At 42.0% G+C, this 21,105-nt stretch overlaps 2 protein-coding genes across 3 annotated transcripts; one reads left to right on the top strand and one right to left on the bottom strand.

The window, feature by feature from the left end:
- Positions 1 to 19: 19 nt before the first annotated feature.
- On the bottom strand, positions 20 to 12,354 carry efhb (EF-hand domain family, member B). Its single transcript, XM_030102033.1, has 14 exons — positions 12,304 to 12,354; positions 11,705 to 11,783; positions 11,549 to 11,608; positions 9,845 to 9,988; positions 8,225 to 8,402; positions 7,986 to 8,096; positions 7,642 to 7,771; positions 7,477 to 7,557; positions 7,313 to 7,380; positions 7,075 to 7,229; positions 5,764 to 5,971; positions 1,833 to 2,054; positions 1,567 to 1,748; positions 20 to 1,094 (listed from the first exon to the last, which is right to left on the bottom strand). The coding sequence occupies exons 1-14, from the start codon at positions 12,321 to 12,323 to the stop codon at positions 948 to 950; spliced, it is 1,785 nt and encodes a 594-aa protein (XP_029957893.1). The 5' UTR covers positions 12,324 to 12,354; the 3' UTR covers positions 20 to 947.
- Positions 12,347 to 19,848, top strand: LOC115396264 (ras-related protein Rab-5A-like). Of its 2 annotated transcripts, none has more exons than XM_030102036.1 (6): positions 12,347 to 12,497; positions 14,681 to 14,914; positions 16,038 to 16,189; positions 17,273 to 17,395; positions 17,834 to 17,927; positions 19,499 to 19,848. In XM_030102036.1, exons 2-6 carry the CDS (start codon positions 14,749 to 14,751, stop codon positions 19,612 to 19,614), a joined length of 651 nt encoding a protein of 216 aa, XP_029957896.1. In that variant the 5' UTR covers positions 12,347 to 12,497; positions 14,681 to 14,748; the 3' UTR covers positions 19,615 to 19,848. The 2 variants fall into 2 exon arrangements, with proteins under 2 accessions (XP_029957896.1, XP_029957897.1); XM_030102037.1 differs by having other exon boundaries at positions 12,478 to 12,492; positions 14,678 to 14,914.
- Positions 19,849 to 21,105: the final 1,257 nt, after the last annotated feature.

The following is a 21,105-nucleotide window of genomic DNA, read 5'->3' as shown; positions in this document are numbered from 1 at the left end:
TCACAGGAGATTAGGCGTATCACGTTTCCTGTATTGACACAGATGGCATGAAAATGAGCTTTTCTGTGTATTTACAGTTCAACATCTTGATATTACCGACGCCATTCGAGCGTCGAGCATTCTTTGTGCATTTATATCTGTCACACTCCATTCAACAATCCGGACGGAGACGATTCCCAAACATGAGAGAAATCTACAAAAACATACGTGTGTGGAATTCTCAGAGGTAAAAATAGAGACAAATGTACTGCTGCTTTGAACAACGCGTCCACAACAACATCAGATGAGTTGTTTGTTGCGGTTCCCAATCATAAACAATAAAGCTTCAAAGACCAACTCAGCCCTTCAGTGCATTACTACATACAACCAACGTGATGCGGGTTAAAATATATACCTGTATTGTAGATCACCCAGGAGGTGCAACATTATCCTTACTTCGTGATCCAGTAAAGTTATTAAAATTGGAGGGTCGTGACGTAACCTCAACACAAGTTTTTCTGCACTTTTTGCACATATTTACTTTAATGCCAATTCTTTTTCACTTGCAATAACATCACTAGCTTTCATATAGCGCTCTTTCAGCTTAGAGAGAATACTGAAGGCGTTTTTTTTTCCCCCTGTCCAGTAGTTTCCTTCCAGGGTTCAAAGATGTTGGAGCATTAAATGTGCCAGTCCTTCATTTTTGTGTCAAATTCAGCGTTGTCGTAAATAATAATTGGATCCACAGCTCATGACAAACTGTTACTAATAAATGATTTTCGCCCTCAATAGAAAAGATTTCAATTCATTCTATCATTTCCAGGCAGATCTTGTGTGATTGTACATACAAAGAACTTCCCTCTGGGATTAATAAGTAATAAATACCAAATGTTGCTGTGTTCATTTCCACTTGCGAAGACTTAACCAAACTCGAAGGTGAGTAAACGGTGAACCGGGACATAAATGCATCACATCGCCTTTAATTCTTTGAGGACGTTTCGGAACGCCTCCACACAAACCTCCCCGTTCGGCTGCGTCATGGACGCCAGCTGCCACGCCTCTTCGAACGTCTCCTCGGAAATATTCACGCCGATATTCTTGAAGATTTCAGCGATCTGTGATGAAGAAGGTAAAATGTGTCAGTAAAACAAGAAGTGTCCATTTGTCAGATCAATCCCACTTAATTTTATTTTTCCACATTGAACCAGTACAAATATTGTAATGATCAATCTATTTAGAAAAAAAAAATGCTTATCTTGCTATAAAGTTGAGATAAACATCATTTATGGTTAAAGTTTAATGTTTTTGAACAAATAACTCTTAGAAACTTGAATATTTTTATTATTCTTGCAATTCATGAAACTGTATTGATGTTGTTGTGTAAAGGAAAGAATGAATTTTGAGGATGAGTGGTGATTCTAAATGACCTGTTTATCAGTCTGTGACTGTGTGGGTCTCTGTGGCCTTGGAGCGACCTGCTGACGTGTCCAGTGTAACTCATAGTGAGCAGTGAGCCATAGCTGCCTGGTGGGTGACGTTTCAGAGACCAGCGGCGCCTCTGCCTCTGCTCGCAGGAGCCAGCCGTACCTCTTTCTTGGGCCGAGGGCAGAAGAAATGCTCCTCGTGAACGCCTCGGACGGAGTAAACTGACGGGTGCAGCAGGTCTGCGGCCGTGGGCGTGCCGCCGTAGTTGGTGGTGTCGCTGACTCTTTTGACGCGAGGCGGTGGGAGGTCGGAGCGAACCGTCGGGATCCCGAAGGCGCGACTGTCTGTGAACGGAAGAAACAGAGAATGGATGTTTGAGAAGATGCCTAGTATTCCTGTGTCACGTTGACCACTTTCTCCGAGCTTACCTGGAGTGGTTGGTTTGTCAGCGGCGGCTCCGATGAGGGAGGACGAGGTCTTGAAGTGGTCTGGAGATGCTTTCGGTCGTCTCAGGACCCTGAGGGTCTTCAGCGAGCTCGCAGGCTCAACAGGCTCCAGATCCTCAGGCGTGATCAAGGTCTGAAAGGCAGGAAGCTCCTCTGCATCTGGATTACCGTCAGCGTTGACTGGAGCCGTGTTTGTCTGAGGCTCTGCGGGAACAAAAAGCAACAGAAACACTTGCTGAAAATGCACTAGTTCACACACCGTAAAAAACCCAATTACCAAAACATTGACTCAATTAGAAGATTGCTAAGGCAAGTTGAAATAGACCATTGGCTCAAGTGTTGTTATTGGGAAAGCCAGTTAATAAATGTTTGTACAATTATTCATAAAAAATATTGAGTCAGGTGATAAATTGTTGTTGGGTGAACGCCAACAATGGCTGATATTGACTCAACTAACATACAGTAATTGAGTGAATGGATTGGACAAGTTTTGCATTTGTTGACTGAACAAATGTGGGCGGCGTCATTTGCGGTAATGAACTTCGAGCAAAGGAAGTACGGCAAAGCCACAAAGTTTGTCGACACGGCCTCACGGAGGGACGAGGAGTGACAGGTAAGCAACACTGTGCGTTTGCTTATTAACATTGTCAATCTCTGAAACCAGAGTCAAAAGAAATTTGTTTTTCTGTGGAATCTGTTCTTGGGGGACTGTAACATTTTTTGCTTGCTAGCTAGCCAGTTAGCTTGGGTAGCCGGGCAGCTAACTTACATATTACCCCTCTAATTCATAAGGTCAATGTTTAGCCAGCTAACAGCATTAGCCGTCTAACAGCGCCCGAGGCCCCACGAGCAGCACGTCCGCACGTTAGCCAAACCCGCGGGGCAGGGTTTAGCTAAAGCTAGCTCCGGTCCCGCGAGCGGCACGTCCGCCCGTAAGCCCGCTAGCTGACGCTTGCTCCGGTCCCGCGAGCGGCACGTCCGCCTGCTAGCTGACGCCTAGCTCCTGTCCCGCGAGCGGCACGTTCGCCCGTTAGCCGGCTAGCTGACACTCGCCCCGGCGTGGGCATAGCAGCGCCTCTGTGCGACAGCTGTTGGCGGACGAACGCTGTCAGCTCGTTGGCCAGCTCGCTCTAGCATAGATTTATAATATGGTTTTGCCTGGTAAACAGCCTAGCAAGCAAACCATCAGTCGGGAAGCAAACGTCTCGGCGGGAAAGCTAGCTTTGAAGGCTTTAATAAGGTCAGCTTTTCTAGCATTTGTATTTATATCAATACTTGCTCTGGAAGTAGCTGTAATCCTGTCATTCTCAAACCACTGGGTTCCCTTAACTCTGACAAAGTACAAATTGAACTAAATGGACCTCAGTCCCATTAAAGTTGTTTGAATATATAACGGTATAATGGACGATGTTTTAGCCAATGAATGGCGTGATGCGAGCGTCAACTATTGGTCCTCTGACATGTCAATCACGCTGAAGAAATGCTTGCGTCACGCCGTCAAGCGCGCTCGTCGGAGCAGCAGAGCAGGTAGGACGGTCTGGCGCATGCGCGTTTTTCAATAAGCGAGTAACAGACGTTTGGCTTCGACTTTATCGAGAAAATCCTCCATTATACCTTTAAGGAAAACACTTTTTCCTAACTTGTAAGGGTCATTTCACAGTCTCCTAAAGCAGTGGCTCCCAAACCTTTTTGCCTGTGACCCAAAGGGGAATTATGACATTTGCCAGGACCCAAACTAGTGAAAACAACAGATCTACAAGCCCACTACACATCATGAAATAAATTGGCTGTGCCGTTCTTTGGCTTCCATCTTAACTTTTTATTTTGGCATCTCTCTACTCAGGGCAGTTTCTTCTGCTTGACACAGTTTCTTCTCATTGACTTGCACTACCCTGTAAATATCTGTCGCATATCTATAGTTATGTATCTTCTCCCTCAGACGAAAGGAGGTCGTTGCTGAAGATGTGCATGTCTCCACAATCAGCCAGAGATGGCCAGCCCTATTCCTGTTGGGTCAGGTAAGTTTGTGTATGTTTTACTTTGTTCCTTCCACATAAAATGTCACAACTGAGACAACCATATGCACTGGAGAGGGGTGGAACTAACTGTAGGTGGGAAGAGAAATCAGATGTAATGATTTTGTCAAGAGGAAGTTAGACTAATATTTCTAGAAACACAGAATAAACACAAAAACAACACCAGGGCCATGTTTCTTATACCCTAACAATAAATAAAGGGTCTGATGCCTCAAAGGTGGAATGGCCCTTTAAGCCTGGTATTGAAGATGGTCACTCTGATCTGTCCTGAGCAAGTGACGTGATGCTACATCTGTGGTTTTTGCTATGATCTGTCTACAGGTTGTACATTCACAAGTTGTCTCTTCATTATCTAATTGTTTTGCAGGTACATGCAGAATTCAGAAGAGTAACAGGAAAAGAATTGATGGAAACGTTCTTCCCCTCCTTGGATGAGCACACCAGAGCTCCGCACCGTAGCTCACCACCCCACTCAAGTGACACTAAGGAGTCTGTTGGAGTACCGAGACGAGCAGGTAAGATGGAAAATAACGGACAAATGTGTCTTCATCACTTAAACCCTACTGGGTGTCCGGAGTCCCTCACGATTGAAAATAGTGTTTTCTGTTATTGTGGGTAAAGCTTCTGCTGAGAATAGCTGATCGACAAGCTCACAATGTCACATAGTGAGCTTGTCAGTCTGCTATTTTCAGTAGAAGCCGTTTTCAGTACACTGTACATACAGTAGATGTATGTATGCAGTTACAATGAATCAGCCTTTAGATTCTAGATGTGAAATGAGCTGCCTGCCCACTCCATTCCCACACTATGTCTGAAAGAGTCGACATTGTAAAAAATTGTACAGTGACAGCATTACATTGTTGTTTTTTGTTTTAATTTAGAACTGTTTACTTTGTTTTCATGTTTAAGCACTTTGAGTTTACACGTCTTGTATGAAATATGCTGTATAATGTACATGTATGAACAATATGCATGTGACTTGACTTGTACTGTGTATCCAGACCACAGAGATCGTTAAACATCGGAGGGTGGTGGCTGTCAAAGGGCTGCAGTATTACCTGGGGGAGAAAACCGAGCTTTTCAAGACCTGCCAGGTAAATCAGCATTTCAAGGAGAACATCCATCTGTCCATCAATATCATTTGGATATTGTTTTTAATTTCCTTTTTATTAATGTGCTCCATCTATAGCCAGACGGTGTTTACGAAGCCTCAAGCCCCATGCCAATGGGTATCCTGGAGATTGTGGGGCCTCCGGGAGGCCTGGAAGCTGCGCCATTGCTACCTCCTTACGAGCCTTGAACCCCAGACTTTCCTTTACAGCTTATACTGTCAGCTATTGGTGTTGCTCTGTTTTGCACTCTTTTCAAATGTTGTGTAATTTTTTGAATTTGAATTTAAATGTTTTGTTTTGTACACAGAAAAATAAACATTTAAAGTAAATTTGTCTTTATTAGTCTTTATTTAATTAGGCTATATTTTATGTTGAGTATATATCATTTAAATATTAATTCATGCAGTCATTATTATGTTATTCACTCAATTATTACTTTATAGTTGTAATGACTAATAAGTCCTAGTTGAGTGAGCACATGATGTGGAATATGACATGTTGTCAACTAATTTGTTTCAATTGGCTCAATTAATAAGCCAACAGTCTTTCGTTCTGTCAACGATTATTAAGCAATTGGCTGAATTAATAGCCAACGAAGAGTTTTTCGTTCAGTCAATGTTTTTAAATAGTAATTGAGTCAACTCAAAACATTTCGTGAAACGCTTCACCCTATGAATAATCAATTCAACCAATTTTTTTTTTAATACAGTGCATCGATTCTGCAGATTAACTCTGATCAGCACTAAGTGAAGTGAATTGTTTCACCTTCTGTTAAAACCTGCTGCTCTTGACGGTTAACGGGCATTATGTCCTTCCAGTTGAGGAAGTTGGCGAACTCCAGGAAGTCGATGAGTCCGTCCCGGTTCGTGTCGCAGTAGTCCATCAGGTCGTCCAGGACCGGCTCGCACACTTCCAGCTCGAACTCACGGCACACGGCGCGCAGGTCTTCTTTGTCGATCATTCCTTGTCCTTTCTATCAAAAAGGATTGCAGAAGCACTGTTGTTCTTCTTGTTTTGTTTTTGTTTTTTTTATCCTTTACATCAATAAAAAAAAAAAAAAATGCTACAGTCGAGCCTTATTTTGGTCCTGAAACTGCCTTTCCTTACTGAAGATGTTTGGGTTTGAGAAGTTCTGATAATAACTGATTGTGAATCGAGTTCAACCTTACAGTTTTCTCTTATCCTGCTCTGACTATGACTGACACCTTGTCCACACTCGGAATAATGTATGATCTTCCCTCTTTAATCTTGTTTTTCATGATACTGGTTGATTTCATGTTGGTTACAAGCATGAAAAAAACCCTGCAATCAGTTTTGTCAGTTCTTTAAAGATTACCTTGTTTTTGCATCATTTTTTCCACTAACTTGCTAATTTAGAGGAAATCTATATCTTAATACCATATTAGTCAGTATCGAGGTCATGGCTATAGATCAGAGGTGATCAGTTAACGCTAGGATTGGCGATCTTGAAAAACTAGCATGTAGCACAAATGTAGCATCTCCCCAAGGCTCCGCCTAGCTCCGCCCAGCTCCCACCCCATTGGAGGAGCTCCCGTTGGGAGTGGAGATGCGGAGATGTTCGCGGCGTGCGCAGCGCGCGGCGCTTCCGGGTCCAGTGTGTTCCTGGCGTAACCTATCCTCAGCTCTTCGATTCTTCGTTTTTCTTTATTTGCACTACGCCAAGTTATGGCGCACTCAACGGTAAGTAAACCCCCAAACATTCTTCTCCGCCATTCTGAAACGACGCTCCGTCCTTCTACGCGCAGACTGAACCAGGGTCAGTGCACGCCATTGACATGTACGCGCAGGGGGCAGGTCGAACGGCGAAGGGATTTGATTGGTTTAAAAAAAGGTGTCCCGACAAGACTATTGGTTGCTGTTTTTCCCGTTTTACTCCTGCTGTAGATAGCGGATATTTTCCAAACTACTTTCAAAACACGCTATGAATTGCTTCCCATCGGGTCATAAAGATCATTTTAACTCGTATTTAAAATAATGTATCTCATTCAGATCGCCAACCCTAGCTTTCAAATAAGGTATTTCTATCACGTCTGCCTGCAGTGACTCCATCTGTACCTTGTCATAGTGTCTGAAGGCCTTCAGCAGGGAATCGAACTTGTTGAAGTTGGTGTTCTTGAGGTGGTGCTGCACTGCGCTGAGCAGGCTGCGCTGCCGCTCTCGGCCTCTGGCGTACTGCCCCGCCTCTGTGGAGTGGATTATTTCTCCAACACCTGAGCGGAGAAACAGTCTTAGTAATTTTAAGAAATGCTGCAACACGGAAGACTCTTTTTTTTTTTTTTTTTTTTTAATTTACCAAATTCATCTGCTGGCAAGACGATTCCAAAGCTGTGATCGTCTGGAACGGGTAATTTATTTTTTTTCCTGGGGAACAAAGCAATGAGTTTGATTACAAAAAGTTGAATATGAGACATAAAAAAACACTTCATGTCCTCAGAATTTGTTTTGAGCTGAACTTACAGATTGATAATCGCACCCATTTGGGCGGCCATCTTCTCCTTGTCACTGGATCTCTTCCAAACAGGCTTTGGATTGTAAAACCTTTTACAAAACCAAGGAGCGCAACCTCAATGCAATAACACACAACTGGCAACTCTTAACAGGCTCACTTATTTCCCTACTTACTTCCTGGTCTCTCCGAGCCAGTGAAGAGTCTTGCTGAGGCTCCGGCCGTCGTTATGATGAGGCGTGGCGATCCCAAACCTGCTGTCTTTACTGTAGTGACTCCAGTCGTACCCTCTGTCAATTCGTTCACCTCAGGGCCCGTTTACACAACAATGTTTTATATGTCTTTATAAAAATGCTGCTTCTGCATCGTGGACAGTTTTTAAACGTGAAACTGTTCTGAAACGATGCGTTTTCAGTTGAAACGTCGTGTAAACGGAGCCGAATGAAGCAAAGTCATCACATAGTGGTGAAAGGACGTTCTGCACGGTGTAAATGCTTTTGCTGCTCTCTCTCTCTCTTACCAACAAAGTAGGCGTTGTGGCTCCTGACATAAGCGTCGTGTCCCTCCTGGGCTTCCCTCTGCAGCTCCTCTGCTGTTTTCGGAGGGTTAATAATCTCACGTACATCCAGAACTTCAGAAAAGTAAAAAGCACACATTGAGAAGACAGGGACTCATGAAAATTGGAAAACTCTGGTCTGTATTTTTGCTCAACGTGAGCGTGTTTTTGAAGGCTTCCGCTCTGTTTGAAGTTGCGCCGACCTTTCTCTGTTTTCACACCAAACGTGGTGTTGTGGTCACACCAGGCGGGGAGTTCGGCGCTCTGGTCATGTGACCGGCCCAGTGGCGCTCTCCTGTTGGAGGCGTACACAGACTCACTGATCTGCTGCAGCTTCTCCTGGAACAATGTCTTTTGTGGAGGGTTTATCAAGCTTCCACCCTGCAGAGGTCACGAAAGACGGGACATTATTGGAAAGACTGAGCAAATAATGTTTTAAGTCCTGCTTTAAAACAAGTGAATGGATGATGAATTCAAAGTGAGGACCGTGGGAACTAGAATCTGCTTTACCCCATTTCTTCTGACTCTGAAACACTGACAGCTTTTCCTGAGGACCTCAGAGGTCTGGACGTTTCATGTGCTAAATCTGAGATGTATTTGGCCTGAAACCAGGGGTGTCAAACATAAGGCCTAAGACCTAAACCGGCCCACAAGAGACTCCAGTCCGTCTCAGGAAAGGTCGGTGCAAATTGTAAAGTTCAAAGAAGTCATTGAATTTTTAACAAATTTCTGGTAGCAGACACAAAACAACACTGAAATCCGAGCTGAGATATCAGAGATGCTGTTATGAATAATAGCAAACCAGCTTTAGCCTCAAAGCCATGCTGTCAGGGTGAGTTTGTAAAAACATGCATAATCCAACAGCTACAGGAGAGGGTTTTTGGACATTTCACCTAATTTTGCACCAGAGGATGCCATTGAAATTGTTTTCATTGTGTTAGTCATGTTTGGTACTAACTGCAAAACATTAACTTTACCAAAATCATACTTTTTCAAAACTTTATTCAACGCCACAACAACGAGAAAAAGGTCTTATTGGCACAATTTTACCAGTCAATCCCCTCAAGGAGAAATTAGGCTTTATATGTGATCCCTGACTTAAAATGTGACTTAAAACACCCTGATCTACACCACCCAAAACTTTATAACTGATAAAACCGAAATTTCAAGTTTTCACATTTTCATTCCTTATAAGATTACAAACGACTTTAAAACAAACAACCATAGGAGAACCCCCCCCCCCCCCCCAAAAAAAAAAAAAAAACTCTGACTTTATACACAGTAACTTGGAAGGCACTCAAGAAACACCAAGCTTTAAAGCTGTGGGAGACCTGCTTCTCGAGTCTTGGATCTAATCAGAAACCTGAGTAGTAAGTGATTAACGGGCAATGATCTGAGATCCCTTTCCTCGATGTTTCAAGTGAAAATACACTGTTTTTTGGCATTTTTATTTCAGAAAGTTTTTTTGTGTTTTGAAAACAATGTCTGTTTGCACAGAAATGGCAAAAACTTTGAAAAAAAATATATTCAGAGAACAATTGTGTGCACGCGCGGTATAGCAGCGCTTCTGATGTCTACTAGGGACAGCCCGAGAGTTTCCAAAAAGTGTTGTTTTAGTCCATTTACATGGTGACAGAGCATTTTTGAAAAGTTCCACCATGGTAGAAATTCTCAAAAAGGTACATTTTCGGTGGCTCCAAACAGAGTTGTCGTGGAAACAGACACTGAAAACACAACGAAAGTTTTGTTTTCACTTGAAATCGTTGCCGTGTGAGTGGGCCCTGAAAACACAACAAAGAAGCGTGAACTGAAGTGACGCCCACCTCAATGGACGGTTTGGTAACGACGCCATGTACGAGCGAGCTGGCCACATCTGGGTCGTCGGCCTTCCCTCGGTGAACTCGGACGGCTCCCAGCCTCGGCTGGGAACTGTCGCGATGTTTCCTCACCACCGGCGGGGTCGGGGGCTGGAAGCAGGGAGACGAACAGAGGAAGCTATCATAATGTCTCTGCAGGCTCAGTTAACCATGAACCAATGAACACCTTAATGCTTCCTCATTTTCAGAAACTCTTCTGTTCTTATGATAGTTTTATTGTGGGAAACGGCAGAGATTCTACAAAAAAACAGGATTCTAATGGAGGTCAACACAAAAGATGATGTAAACACGTGTTGTACACTGATACATGTACCAAAAGTGGTATTTCCCAGAACATTCCTGATGACATTGTTGTTTGACAGTTTTCCATTTGGGTAAATGCACAATGTCCACCTGCTCTCCATCTTTGGTATAAGTCCGTGGTCTATGTGCATTTTCAATGTAGTGCAGAGCAGCAAGATAAACGAAGCAAATAAAACTTATGGTCAGCTCTCTCCCATTGCAGAAACTGTGCATATCTAAACCACAATGGACAATGTCAAAATAGCATGGAACAAAACTCATTGCATATCAGAAACAAAACAGTTGTGATAGCACGAACTTCTCTTTGAAATTGCTCGACAGAATGAAATATGTTTGTGATGCCCTGCCTCTACAGGGGAGAGTCAGCACTGCAGATACAAAAGCCTGCCACGCAATGAGCTGACTTATTTATTTATTTATTTATTTATTTATTTATTTATTTATTTTTTAATGTCAAAAGGCATCAAAAACTCAACACAAACTACACCATAACTATATAAATATGAATAACAAGCGACAAAAAGAACACATTTTCTTGTGACATATCTTGGATTCTTCTTCTTCTGTGGTGTTTAAAGGCAGCTTGCCTCCCAATGATTGCATTACTGCCATCTCCTGGTCATTATACTCGTATCTTATAAAACTCCGAATTACCAGTACTCGTTTATATTTTTCCCATCAAGGCTGTTTCTGTTAGGGAGGTTGGCTATATTCAAACATCCTCCAAACCTCCCCCATTTCAACATTTCTTCCCCCCCCCCCCCCCCCCCCCCCCCCCCCCTTCCATTCCTTCCCTCCTTAATCCTGTCATCCTTTTCCTTTGTTTGTGTCCATATTCTTCACATGTTCTACTTTTTCTGGCTCTTGGCATTCATTGCACAGTCCTGTTGGATGATACCCCATAAGATGTGTTGTGCTATTTAAATAAGTATTCCCAATTCTTAGTCCACTTCCGCATTCATGTCCAATCACTGACCTCCGGCAGAGCAACGTATGACTATGTCTTGCAAAGGTAAACATGCCTCTCCACTGTTATTTTGGAACAGAATTGACATGAGATATTCAAATTCTGAGGTTCAAGTCCTCATTGAGCACTTGGAAGTGAATTTCGATGTTTTCTCATCCCTATATCAAAATATCTGATTCTGATTAAATAATAAATAAAATACTTTCAATTTAATCACGGAATCGTGAAACTTTCTCTCTCTCTCTCTCTCGCTCTCTGTCTCTCTCTCTCTCACACACACACACACACACACACACACACACACACACACACACACACACACACACACACACACACACACACACACACACACACACACACACACACACGCTATAATTTACCCTCGACTCCTGATGAAAGCAGCTTTGAGCTGTGTCTCCTGTAGGTTTTAGTTTCCCAGCCTGGTTTTAAAGAAACAAATAAAATAACAATTGAGCTCGTTTTCATTTTGTACATGATTAAAAAAGAAAAAAAACTCGCTAGCTCGTTTGACTCACCGCTGGTCTGCCACTGTCCGCCCTGTTATCTTCATATTTCAGCTCGTCGGCTTCACTCATCATCATTTCAGCAAAGTGACTATAGAAGACAAGCTTCTCCTGTTATTCTCTTCTTGTATGATAATAGAAGTTTTTTTTAAAGGTTTTAAGGAGAAAAGAGTTTGTCGCGAGAGACTTGACAACGTCCAGAGACCACGAGCCTGTTTGAGTCCGGTTGCCTAGCAACGACGTCATCGGTCGAACGGAACTTTATTTTATTTTTACTTGAAGCTATTTTAAGATATTTTAAAGGAAGGAAGCCCGCTGTTATTCTCTATTAACTCCTTTTAAAAGTATTCTGAATCAAAATGAATGTTGAGTATTAGTTCTGACAGTTCTTTTAACATACATTCAACTTCTTTTGGCTCATTTTTATTTGATCAGCTTTATTTTGTGTTTCATTGATCAGATTATTTCTCAATTCCCTGTCACATCCAGTGTTATGGACAGTGCCAGATGATATTATTTGTGATGATTTGTAGGTGCTTTCCGATTAAATTGGAAATAAATTAGTGGTGTTGGGCTCTGGTGATTGTAGAACCGAAGTCATCCGACATTACCCGAGGTTTTCCGAAGTCATCCGATGTCATCCGATCTGTCATCATCCTTCGTACGATGCGAAAAGGGAAGTTGAAAGAAGTGGGAGAGGGAGATCATCGCGGAGCCTTATGAGATCTAACTAGCGAACACGCTTTGATCAGTACGACCAATCCTGTTCCGGAGATATCATTAATTACATTCTTGTTTTGGGGAGGTGAGTAGTTGATATTAGCTGTAGCAATGCTCATGGCTAACAGGAGGGCTCCTCCCGATAGCTAATGTTAGCTACCCAATCCTGAAAGAGGGCCGTGCTCGTTATCTTAGCTTGTAAATCTAACGAGTTGCTCTAGTTATATCATAAACGCGTTTACGAGCGCCCGTCTGCGTCTCCAAAAACATCTATAAACCCCATCAGACCCGCTGATTGATCACAAATCCACCGTCATGTAGCTAACGCTAGCTAGCTGTCACTAGCTGTACACACCCAAAAACCTCTGATCATCTGGCGTTTCTCAAACGTTACATAAATGTCACACATCGCTGCGGTCGGGATCGTGTTTACAACCCTGCCCCAAAGGAAAGCTGTCGTTAAATTGTCTGATTTTGTGTTGTTTTCGTTTGAGCTCACCAGCTAGCCGTTGTTGCTAACGCTAGCAGCTAACATAACAGGTTATTTGTGGTTATCTCTGTGTCGTAATGCGATTTCCACCAAGTTACAAAGCATTATTTTTGGATTTCCACTCCCGTGTATGCTCGCACGTCGGCGATGACACATGCCCGAGGTTATGGAGATAATCTGTTGTTGTTATTGTGTGCTTAATATGGCTGATGTTGTTGTTTTTTTGTCATGTCTGAACTACTGATCACTCTGTAACTTCACCCTCACATGGGCCCAGACTAGTGTCATAATCCAGTTTAAAACAGCCAGACTCGCATAACATAAAGCCACCCCAGACATGTTGTTTTGCTGAGATTTCCACAGTCACACCAGTTGGACAACTTTTTCATGCATTGGAACTGTTCAGGTATTTTTGACCTTTACAATCAGATGGCTGAGACAGCAGCATGCAGTAGATTTATTTTTTAATGTGCATTAATTACCCTTGTTAGAGATTCTGCAGATTCAGTTTCTGCAAAAAAAAAAAAAAAAAAACAGGATTGTTTGAAAGTGGAAGAACCCAGACCATGCCATGCCTGAAGCATGAAAATTCTTGCAAACATGAAAATACCTGTTAGTAATTTTACCCCTGGCCTTACCATGAGGGACACCAAATACAAAATGTTTCACTGTTTTGGAGTTTTCATCGCTTTTTGGGAAGAGTATATTCTTAGTAACATATGCGCTCACATATATCCAAGTGACAATTACAATAGCAAACTTTAGGGTTTGTTTGTTTTTTTTAAGCCAATTCTAGCTGGTATTATAAAAAGTCCTCATATCTTCTTTACAACAGTGTGTAAAAGTCTGGCCCCAGACCCAGTGAAGGCCCAGCATCTCAGTTTGTCTTTCCTCTGATCTCTGTCTTACAATGTTATTTATTTTGCACAAACAAATTGACTAAATGCCACATGCAATTTTTGTGTAGCATCCATGCAAATTTGGTAACATGGGGACCAATCGCAGCCTTTCAGCTGACAGAAATCACAAAGAAAAGTGTGATGATTTGCATTTGAACCACGATTCTGCCATTTGTTATTTTTAATGTTTTCTAGCTTCAGATATCGATGAAACCTATTGGTCAAATCATCATACTGCTGCTAAATACCTGCTTCAGACTCTTTTATGGTGGAAATAAAAAACAGCTGAGGTAAATTCTCGCCAAAAGAAAGAGACCTGTTATTCAGAAAAATACATTTCAGACACTATAATTGACTTGTGTTGGCATTTCTCACCAGTCGTATCTTTACCATGATACCCTATCACATGTGATCTATTGCAGCTTTACAAATGTTGAAAATCATCATACTTACAAAATTTACTCGTCTGACTTTATTTTTACCTGCGAATCAAGTCAGGGCTGCACGGTATGGCACAAATTTGGTCACTATTGCAATATCAACAGATGAACGCATCACTAAAGACCGACTGAACTACTGTCACACTCACTGATGGAATTTGAAAGTGCAGTTGATTAGGAAAATATTAAATGACTGACAGCACAAGTTGTTTCACATCTGGTCACAAAACAAACAAAAATTGAAAAATGTCCAAAAAAAAAAACAAAGTTTCCAAACTGCTAGCTCCTGAAATGCTACAGACTCACATTTGATGAGAATAAAAGTAGGAAAAAGTATATTCATCACATATATATTTCTCATTTATATGTATCTCTCTCTGTGGATTTTTGCAGCCTTTGGCCCGATGCTGACGTCTTCCTGTTCGTCTCCTCCTTCCAGGTCGTTTCCACTTGTCTTTCCCAGTCGGTCAGCATCCAGGGGGGTCGAGAGAGACCACGCAGCGCGACATGGCAAACAGAGGCGGAGCCACACGACCCAACGGGCCCAACGCAGGCAACAAGATCTGCCAGTTCAAACTCGTGCTGTTGGGAGAGTCGGCGGTGGGCAAGTCCAGCCTCGTGCTCCGATTCGTCAAGGGTCAGTTCCACGAATTCCAGGAGAGCACGATCGGAGGTACGTAGCGTTCCGCGGGTCACGCTGAAGGGTAATAACTGTATTACGATACAGTGGTCAAGTAAAGATGAGGGAGATGTAGCGTTTCAGTAAGAACCAACACCGGGACGAGTGGGACGGTTCGGAATAGCTGGGGCTCTGTGTTCCTCCTTGCTCTGCTGCTTTATGTCAGGTGAATTTTGTTCTACACGCCTCGCTGCACAGATACTTCCTCCTGGAAATTTAACGGTCCGATCAAATCACACACACTCTGGTACTTCAGTATTTTTATTTGAGGCAATAAAACGTGTTAAAATCTTTAAAATGAGGACAGTAGTCTCAGTATCGTCTGTTTTGGATTAAAGAACTGTATGTTCGGTTGTGTTTCGGGAGTTTCATTTCTACAGTTTGACAATTTATTACATTTTCAGCTGTTTGTCTTCTTTTTTTGTTAATTGTTTTAGTGGATTTTTATTTTCTGTATTTGTTTTTACCTCTAATATTGGTTGGTGTTTTACCTTGTTTAGCTTTTTTACTGGCTGAAGGAGCTGTGATTGATTGAGCTTTTTTTCTTACCTGTTTTAGCCATGATGGCAATTTTTTTAACATTTTAGAAAAGTCTTTTTTGTGCTAGTTAATCTTTTTTTTGTTTAGTTATCCTAAAAGTAGCTTTGTATTTTTTGAGAATTTTAATACCTTTTATGTTTTGCTTTTTTTGAGCCATTTCATTTGTTTTGCTGATGTTTTCCTTTTTGACTGTTTTAGTTACTTTAGCTATCTCAGCTGTTTTTGGCCAATTTAGCTTTTTATTCATTTGTTTTTAAAGCAATTTAAGCAGTTTTACCTGTATGAATAGCTTCTGGTGTTAAAGATAATTTAGCCATCTTACCCGATTTCTTTGAGTTTTTATTTCTCATTTTTTGCTGTTGTTCAGACAGTCTCATCTCTTTTATCCATTTATCAATTTTACCTCTTCTCAGCTTTATTTAGCCGTTTTTGCTGAAAGTCCTCGTTAAAAATAGAATAAAAGTAAGATAATAATGTGTTTTGCTGCTGTCTCCGTCCCTTGTGGGGGGAGTCGGGGGGGGGGATAACCCCCCTCGCTGTAGATCCAGGTCCGACCGTCTCGTCTTGCTCCCTGCAGCTGCCTTCCTGACCCAGACGGTATGTTTGGACGACACGACAGTCAAGTTTGAGATCTGGGACACGGCCGGTCAGGAGCGCTACCACAGTCTGGCCCCCATGTACTACAGAGGAGCCCAGGCCGCCATCGTGGTCTACGATATCACGAACGAGGTGAGCCGACGACTCGGCGGCCTCCGGCCGAGCACGGGACCCGGAGGTTTGATAAAGAGGGAGACGGATCATCAGGATGTGATTCTGGGTCGGAGTTCAGCTCTCAGGCTCATCCACTGGAGGAAAGTTCCACATTCAGAGATTCAAATATCCGAGATCTGATTGATCGGACTGTCAATCAGATCAGTTGTGAAAGTTAATGAGTTAAACTTCTTCTGAACTCCTTTTTACTGATGAAGGTTCTGGTTCATTCTTAAAATAGAATAAAAAGACAAAAAAAACATTTATTTGTCACATTAGAACAGCAACATTTTGGTAAATAATTTCATTTTTTTATCATTATTGTTTACATCTTAATTTTCCCATGTCATTTCTCAATGTAAATGAAGGGTTTTACTTTTTTCCTATTTAAAAATTAATGAATTAAAAAAATAGAGGTCAATTTTTTTTTGAATTTGTAAAAACAAAACAGAAAATGCTCATGCTTGAAAAAAACATTGACATTTGGAAAAAAAAGACATTGTGTGCACATTTAAAAAAGTGAACATTGAGGTTATTTGATGTTGTAACAATAGAATTTAATCCGATTGAAGAGGCAATAAAAATCCTGCAGTGGATTTTTCTCGTTTTTCAGCCTGTTATTGATAAAGTGTCGCAGAGCTTATCGACGTCAGTATTTTTAACAGTCATCAACCACTTTCCGCCCTCTGAGCTGAAGAAATCTGGATTAAATCTGCCAAAACCTGAGGAGGAAGAACAGAGCTGACAGCGGTGCTTTATCCTGGAACACATTTTAGGGTTTCTTGCGTTATTTGTCTTCATTTCTTCATCGATCCGTTCAGCCCGCCACTTATTTCTCTCTCATTTTGCATTTGTGGCTCAGTCTCTGGTGTCTTCCGGGACTGTGGAGCCTCAGAATGCAGATATGTTTTTCTCTTCACCTGCTTCCTGGTAATAACTGTTCGGTTGTCGGTTATCTCCAAACCTGAGTAAACCGAGCATCACATCCTGGTGGCTCCGGTCCATCTTTACATCACAGGATCTGTAACCTTCCACCCCTCCCCTCTCCCTAATATTTACCAGGAGTCATTCGTACGGGCGAAGAACTGGGTGAAAGAGCTGCAGAGACAAGCCAGTCCAAATATTGTAATAGCTCTTGCCGGGAACAAGGCGGACCTGGCAAACAAGAGAGCGCTGGACTTCCAGGTGAGTCTCAACTTCAGCTTCACACCCTGTGGAGGAGGATGAGGAGGATGGTGGATCTGAGAGGATGGAGGTTTCACCTTGATTTTGAAATTTGGATGCTGAAAAAAACAAAACGGCTTCTCAGCTGGAACCATCGTTTGTTTAAAAATCATGATAGTTCAGCAACAGGTGAGAGAACAGAGGGTCTGTGGCAGCATCTCTGGTCACAGAGGAAAATTATATTTAGATTTTTTTTGCTGGTTAATTAGAACAATCATGTATTTGCAGAATACCTAAAATGCCTGGAGGGCCTGGTTTGGTCCCACTGGCCTCCAGTCTCTGGAACAGTGCTCCCCCCGGTGGACAGATTTGGGAAAGCAGTTGATTTCCTGTGGTTCAGGTCTTCTGCATCATGCTTGTGTGGAGATAGACGTCCTGACGCTGTTGTAACTCCTTCAGGACGCACAGTCGTACGCGGACGACAACAGCTTGCTCTTCATGGAGACGTCGGCGAAGACCTCGATGAACGTCAACGAGATCTTCATGGCCATTGGTGAGTTGGCTTTTTCAGAGCAGATCTGCCTCTGCAGGCAGACTGCGTTCTGCTTAATGTTGAGTTTGAGCTGCAACATGTTACTTCATAATGTGTAAAACCTCTTTCTCAGATTGCATCTAAATGTAAATGTGACGGATTAAAACTATTAAATTAAGGCTGTTAAACTTAATTGACTTACCAGTCATTTGCCAAACCCACCCTGTAATTCTGATTTTATTCATAAATTGAAGCAGTTTCCCTTCATTTTACATTTTCATAAATGCTTCATCAGATTTAGAGTTGAAGGTTCAGTCAGATTGAAATGAGACAAAACCTGTTATTCCTACGTTTCTCCACCAGAGGGCGCTGTAATACTTGGCTTGAATGAAAAATTATATTTAAAGTGCAAAACTATGTGTGTATGTTTATGTAGAGACAAACATTTGTTACTTTAGAGGAATGAGTGTGGCATTGCAACACACACACACACACACACACACACACACACACACACACACACACACACACACACACACACACACACACACACACACACAGTTACATCAACACTTCCTTTGAAAACTGTCACATGTTCTGTTTTTACTAGGAATCAGAACATTTAAGGAACATTAAGGAAGGTTTAGGTACTCAGCCGTTTTTGAAGTTTTTTTTTTTTGGTCCCATGAACTGATTATTATTAAAGTCACTTTTAAAAGAGAAATTGCATAAATCAATATGTGGGGAGAAGTTGACGGTGTATATTGACTGTAAAACTGTCCTAATTAAACAAAAGACACTCCAGGGTTAAATGCAGTGATATATCTTTAGCTGTGTAACAGGATGAGCTTTTAAATTCCCCTTCTACTCGTTTTGATCAGTCTTTCTGCAAAATGTTGTTTTTAAGAGGAGCTGAGCTGATGTTGAAATGACTCAAAAATAACTATCAAGTGCTTTTCAAGGAAAAAAAAATCTGTTAAATCAACCCATTATGCTCAGTAAAATGCCTTTCCAAAAGTATTTTAGTGGTTTAATTCTACTTCCTAAAGGTTCAAAATGCTCAGACTTCGCTTATGTCATTTATTATCTCATAATAAAGTATCTTAATATCTTAAATTATGTGGGGAAAAAGTAGACAACTTATCAAAATTGAAATATTTCCTGATGTAAATACAAATAATGAGATCTTAATAGTATATTTATGGGAATATTTCATATTGATTAACATACCCAGAATGTGTCTGTTGTTAAAATGATTAAATACAGATCAATAAGGTGCAAGAAAAGTCATGTTCTGTCACGAAGTCATCATTCTTAGTTTAGTAAGAAGGAAGTTGTCAAACTTGGTGATAAAAAGGTTAAATTAAAGACATAAAATTTGTTGTTTTGATGGAAAAAAAACCCCTTTGGCTCATAAATCCAAAGCCTCAGACCTGCTGGGATTTTGTTCATGTTGCTGCTCATGTTCCTTTCAAACATGATTATGGACCATTTTTGGGGGAAAAAAAGACGTCAGACGCCCCCGTTTGCAGGTTTCAGGGTTCCGTCCGCAGTGATTCCACCCCGTCTGTTTCCTGTTTCCTCCTCCGCAGCAAAGAAGCTCCCGAAGAACGAGCCGCAGGCGGCCAGCGGCAGCAGCGGCCGGACCCGGGGCGTGGACCTGACGGAGACGGCTCAGCCCACCAGCCGCCCCTGCTGCAGCAACTAACCCCCACCCCCCACACACACATCCACACACACACACACACACATACACACACACACACATCCTCACACACACACATCCTCACACCACGTGGACATGGGGCTCCTCTGCTTCCTGACGTCAAGACCTGACCTTCATCCTCCTCCTCCTCCTCCTCACTCCCTGGAATAGCTAAAAGACTCTGTATAGCTGCATTTCTAATAATTTTTTTTTTTTTTTTGGATGTTCTTTTTTTTTTTTAACTTTTTTTAAGAAGTGTATATCAGTATAATGGATGCATGTATCACTACAACGCCTAAAAGAAAAAAGAGAAAACAACACATTTCTATCTGTCGTTCAGTTGGAAGACTAACCCCGTTTTCAGAAAGAAGAGCGAGTGAGAAGCGTGTGATTGTGTCCGTGTGTCCCCCCCCCCCTCCCTCGAGGAGAACGCGTCGCCTCGGCAGAGTTGACCGAATGTCGCCTGTAAGAGTCTTTTGCGTGCGGGTTTTTTTTTTTTGTTTTTTTTTCTTCACAAATGAAATGGTTGCCCCGGAATCCATCCCTCCATCCTCGAGGGAAATCCTGCCCGAGGGACGCGCCCGGTACCTGCCGGCGCTTCGGAAGGCGTGGAGTCGCGTCAGGACCACATGGAGACAGCATGACAGGGTTTTCTTCTTTAGCATCACCACACGAGTCGATTGGTAGATTCTTTTTTTTTTTTTTTTTTTTTTTTTGGCACTGACACGGAAAAGGAGAGAACAAAGTGTTGAACTTCCTGCTTTGTGAGTCGTCTCGGTTCTGCTGATCTGATCACTTTCTGTGGAGTTTTGGGTGATGGAGGGGAAAGTGGGCGGGAGGGAATCGTTCTTAGAATAGAGTTCAAACGGCACACATAGAATCGGAAAACAACCCCATCGTCACAAGTCTGGTGGAACAAAAAAAAAAACAAAAAACAAAAAAAACAACATGTTGCTTTAGGGTGCAATGTCGCAGTGTCGTCCTCTCCTTCCTTTAGTACGGCTTGCAGATCTCGTAAAAAAAAATCACCGGGAAGTTTTCTCTAGAGATTCCGAACAATTGTACAGTTCAGTATAGGTCTGCTCTTTCTTTTTGGTTTTCTTTGGTTTTCATTCTCGACCTCGTCACAAACTGGTCACATGTTAAGCGGTGGTGGTCTTTCTAGGTATCTGTAGTGTTATTAACAAAAAATCCCTCTCTGGTGTCTTGTTACTTTTTTTTTCTTTCTTCTTCTCAGAAATGGTCCATGAACGTGTTTGAAAGGAACTTTTATTGCATTGCACAGTGTTTGTTATGTTTTAATTATTTGATGACTGCCCTTGGATTTTATATGACGGACTGTATTGGACTTGCTAACCTACGGCGATGAGCGGGTAGCATCATTAACCTAACCGGTGGTCTCTCTTTACAGCTCAATGAATTTTAATGTAAAACAGCATTACTAGTGATGGGCTGATCAGTTTTGAGTGTCTGAATACAACTTAATAAATTCAA

Source organism: Salarias fasciatus, chromosome 11 (genome assembly GCF_902148845.1).
Source record: "Salarias fasciatus chromosome 11, fSalaFa1.1, whole genome shotgun sequence".
NCBI classification, from domain to species: domain Eukaryota; kingdom Metazoa; phylum Chordata; class Actinopteri; order Blenniiformes; family Blenniidae; genus Salarias; species Salarias fasciatus.
The sequence above is the reverse complement of the archived record's forward strand: the minus strand, read 5'-3'. Positions and strand labels throughout refer to the sequence as shown.

Coding starts and splice junctions, on each gene's coding strand:
- LOC115396264 (XM_030102036.1), top strand. CDS start 14,749: ATGGCAAACAGAGGCGGAGCCACACGACCCAACGGGCCCAACGCAGGC. Junction 16,190..17,272: donor TCTACGATATCACGAACGAG/GTGAGCCGACGA, acceptor AATATTTACCAG/GAGTCATTCGTACGGGCGAA. Junction 17,396..17,833: donor AGAGAGCGCTGGACTTCCAG/GTGAGTCTCAAC, acceptor TAACTCCTTCAG/GACGCACAGTCGTACGCGGA.
- efhb (XM_030102033.1), bottom strand. CDS start 12,323: ATGACTTCGGAAAACCTCGG. Junction 8,097..8,224: donor TGGTGTGAAAACAGAGAAAG/GTCGGCGCAACT, acceptor ACTTTTCTGAAG/TTCTGGATGTACGTGAGATT. Junction 7,230..7,312: donor CTTGCCAGCAGATGAATTTG/GTAAATTAAAAA, acceptor TTCTCCGCTCAG/GTGTTGGAGAAATAATCCAC.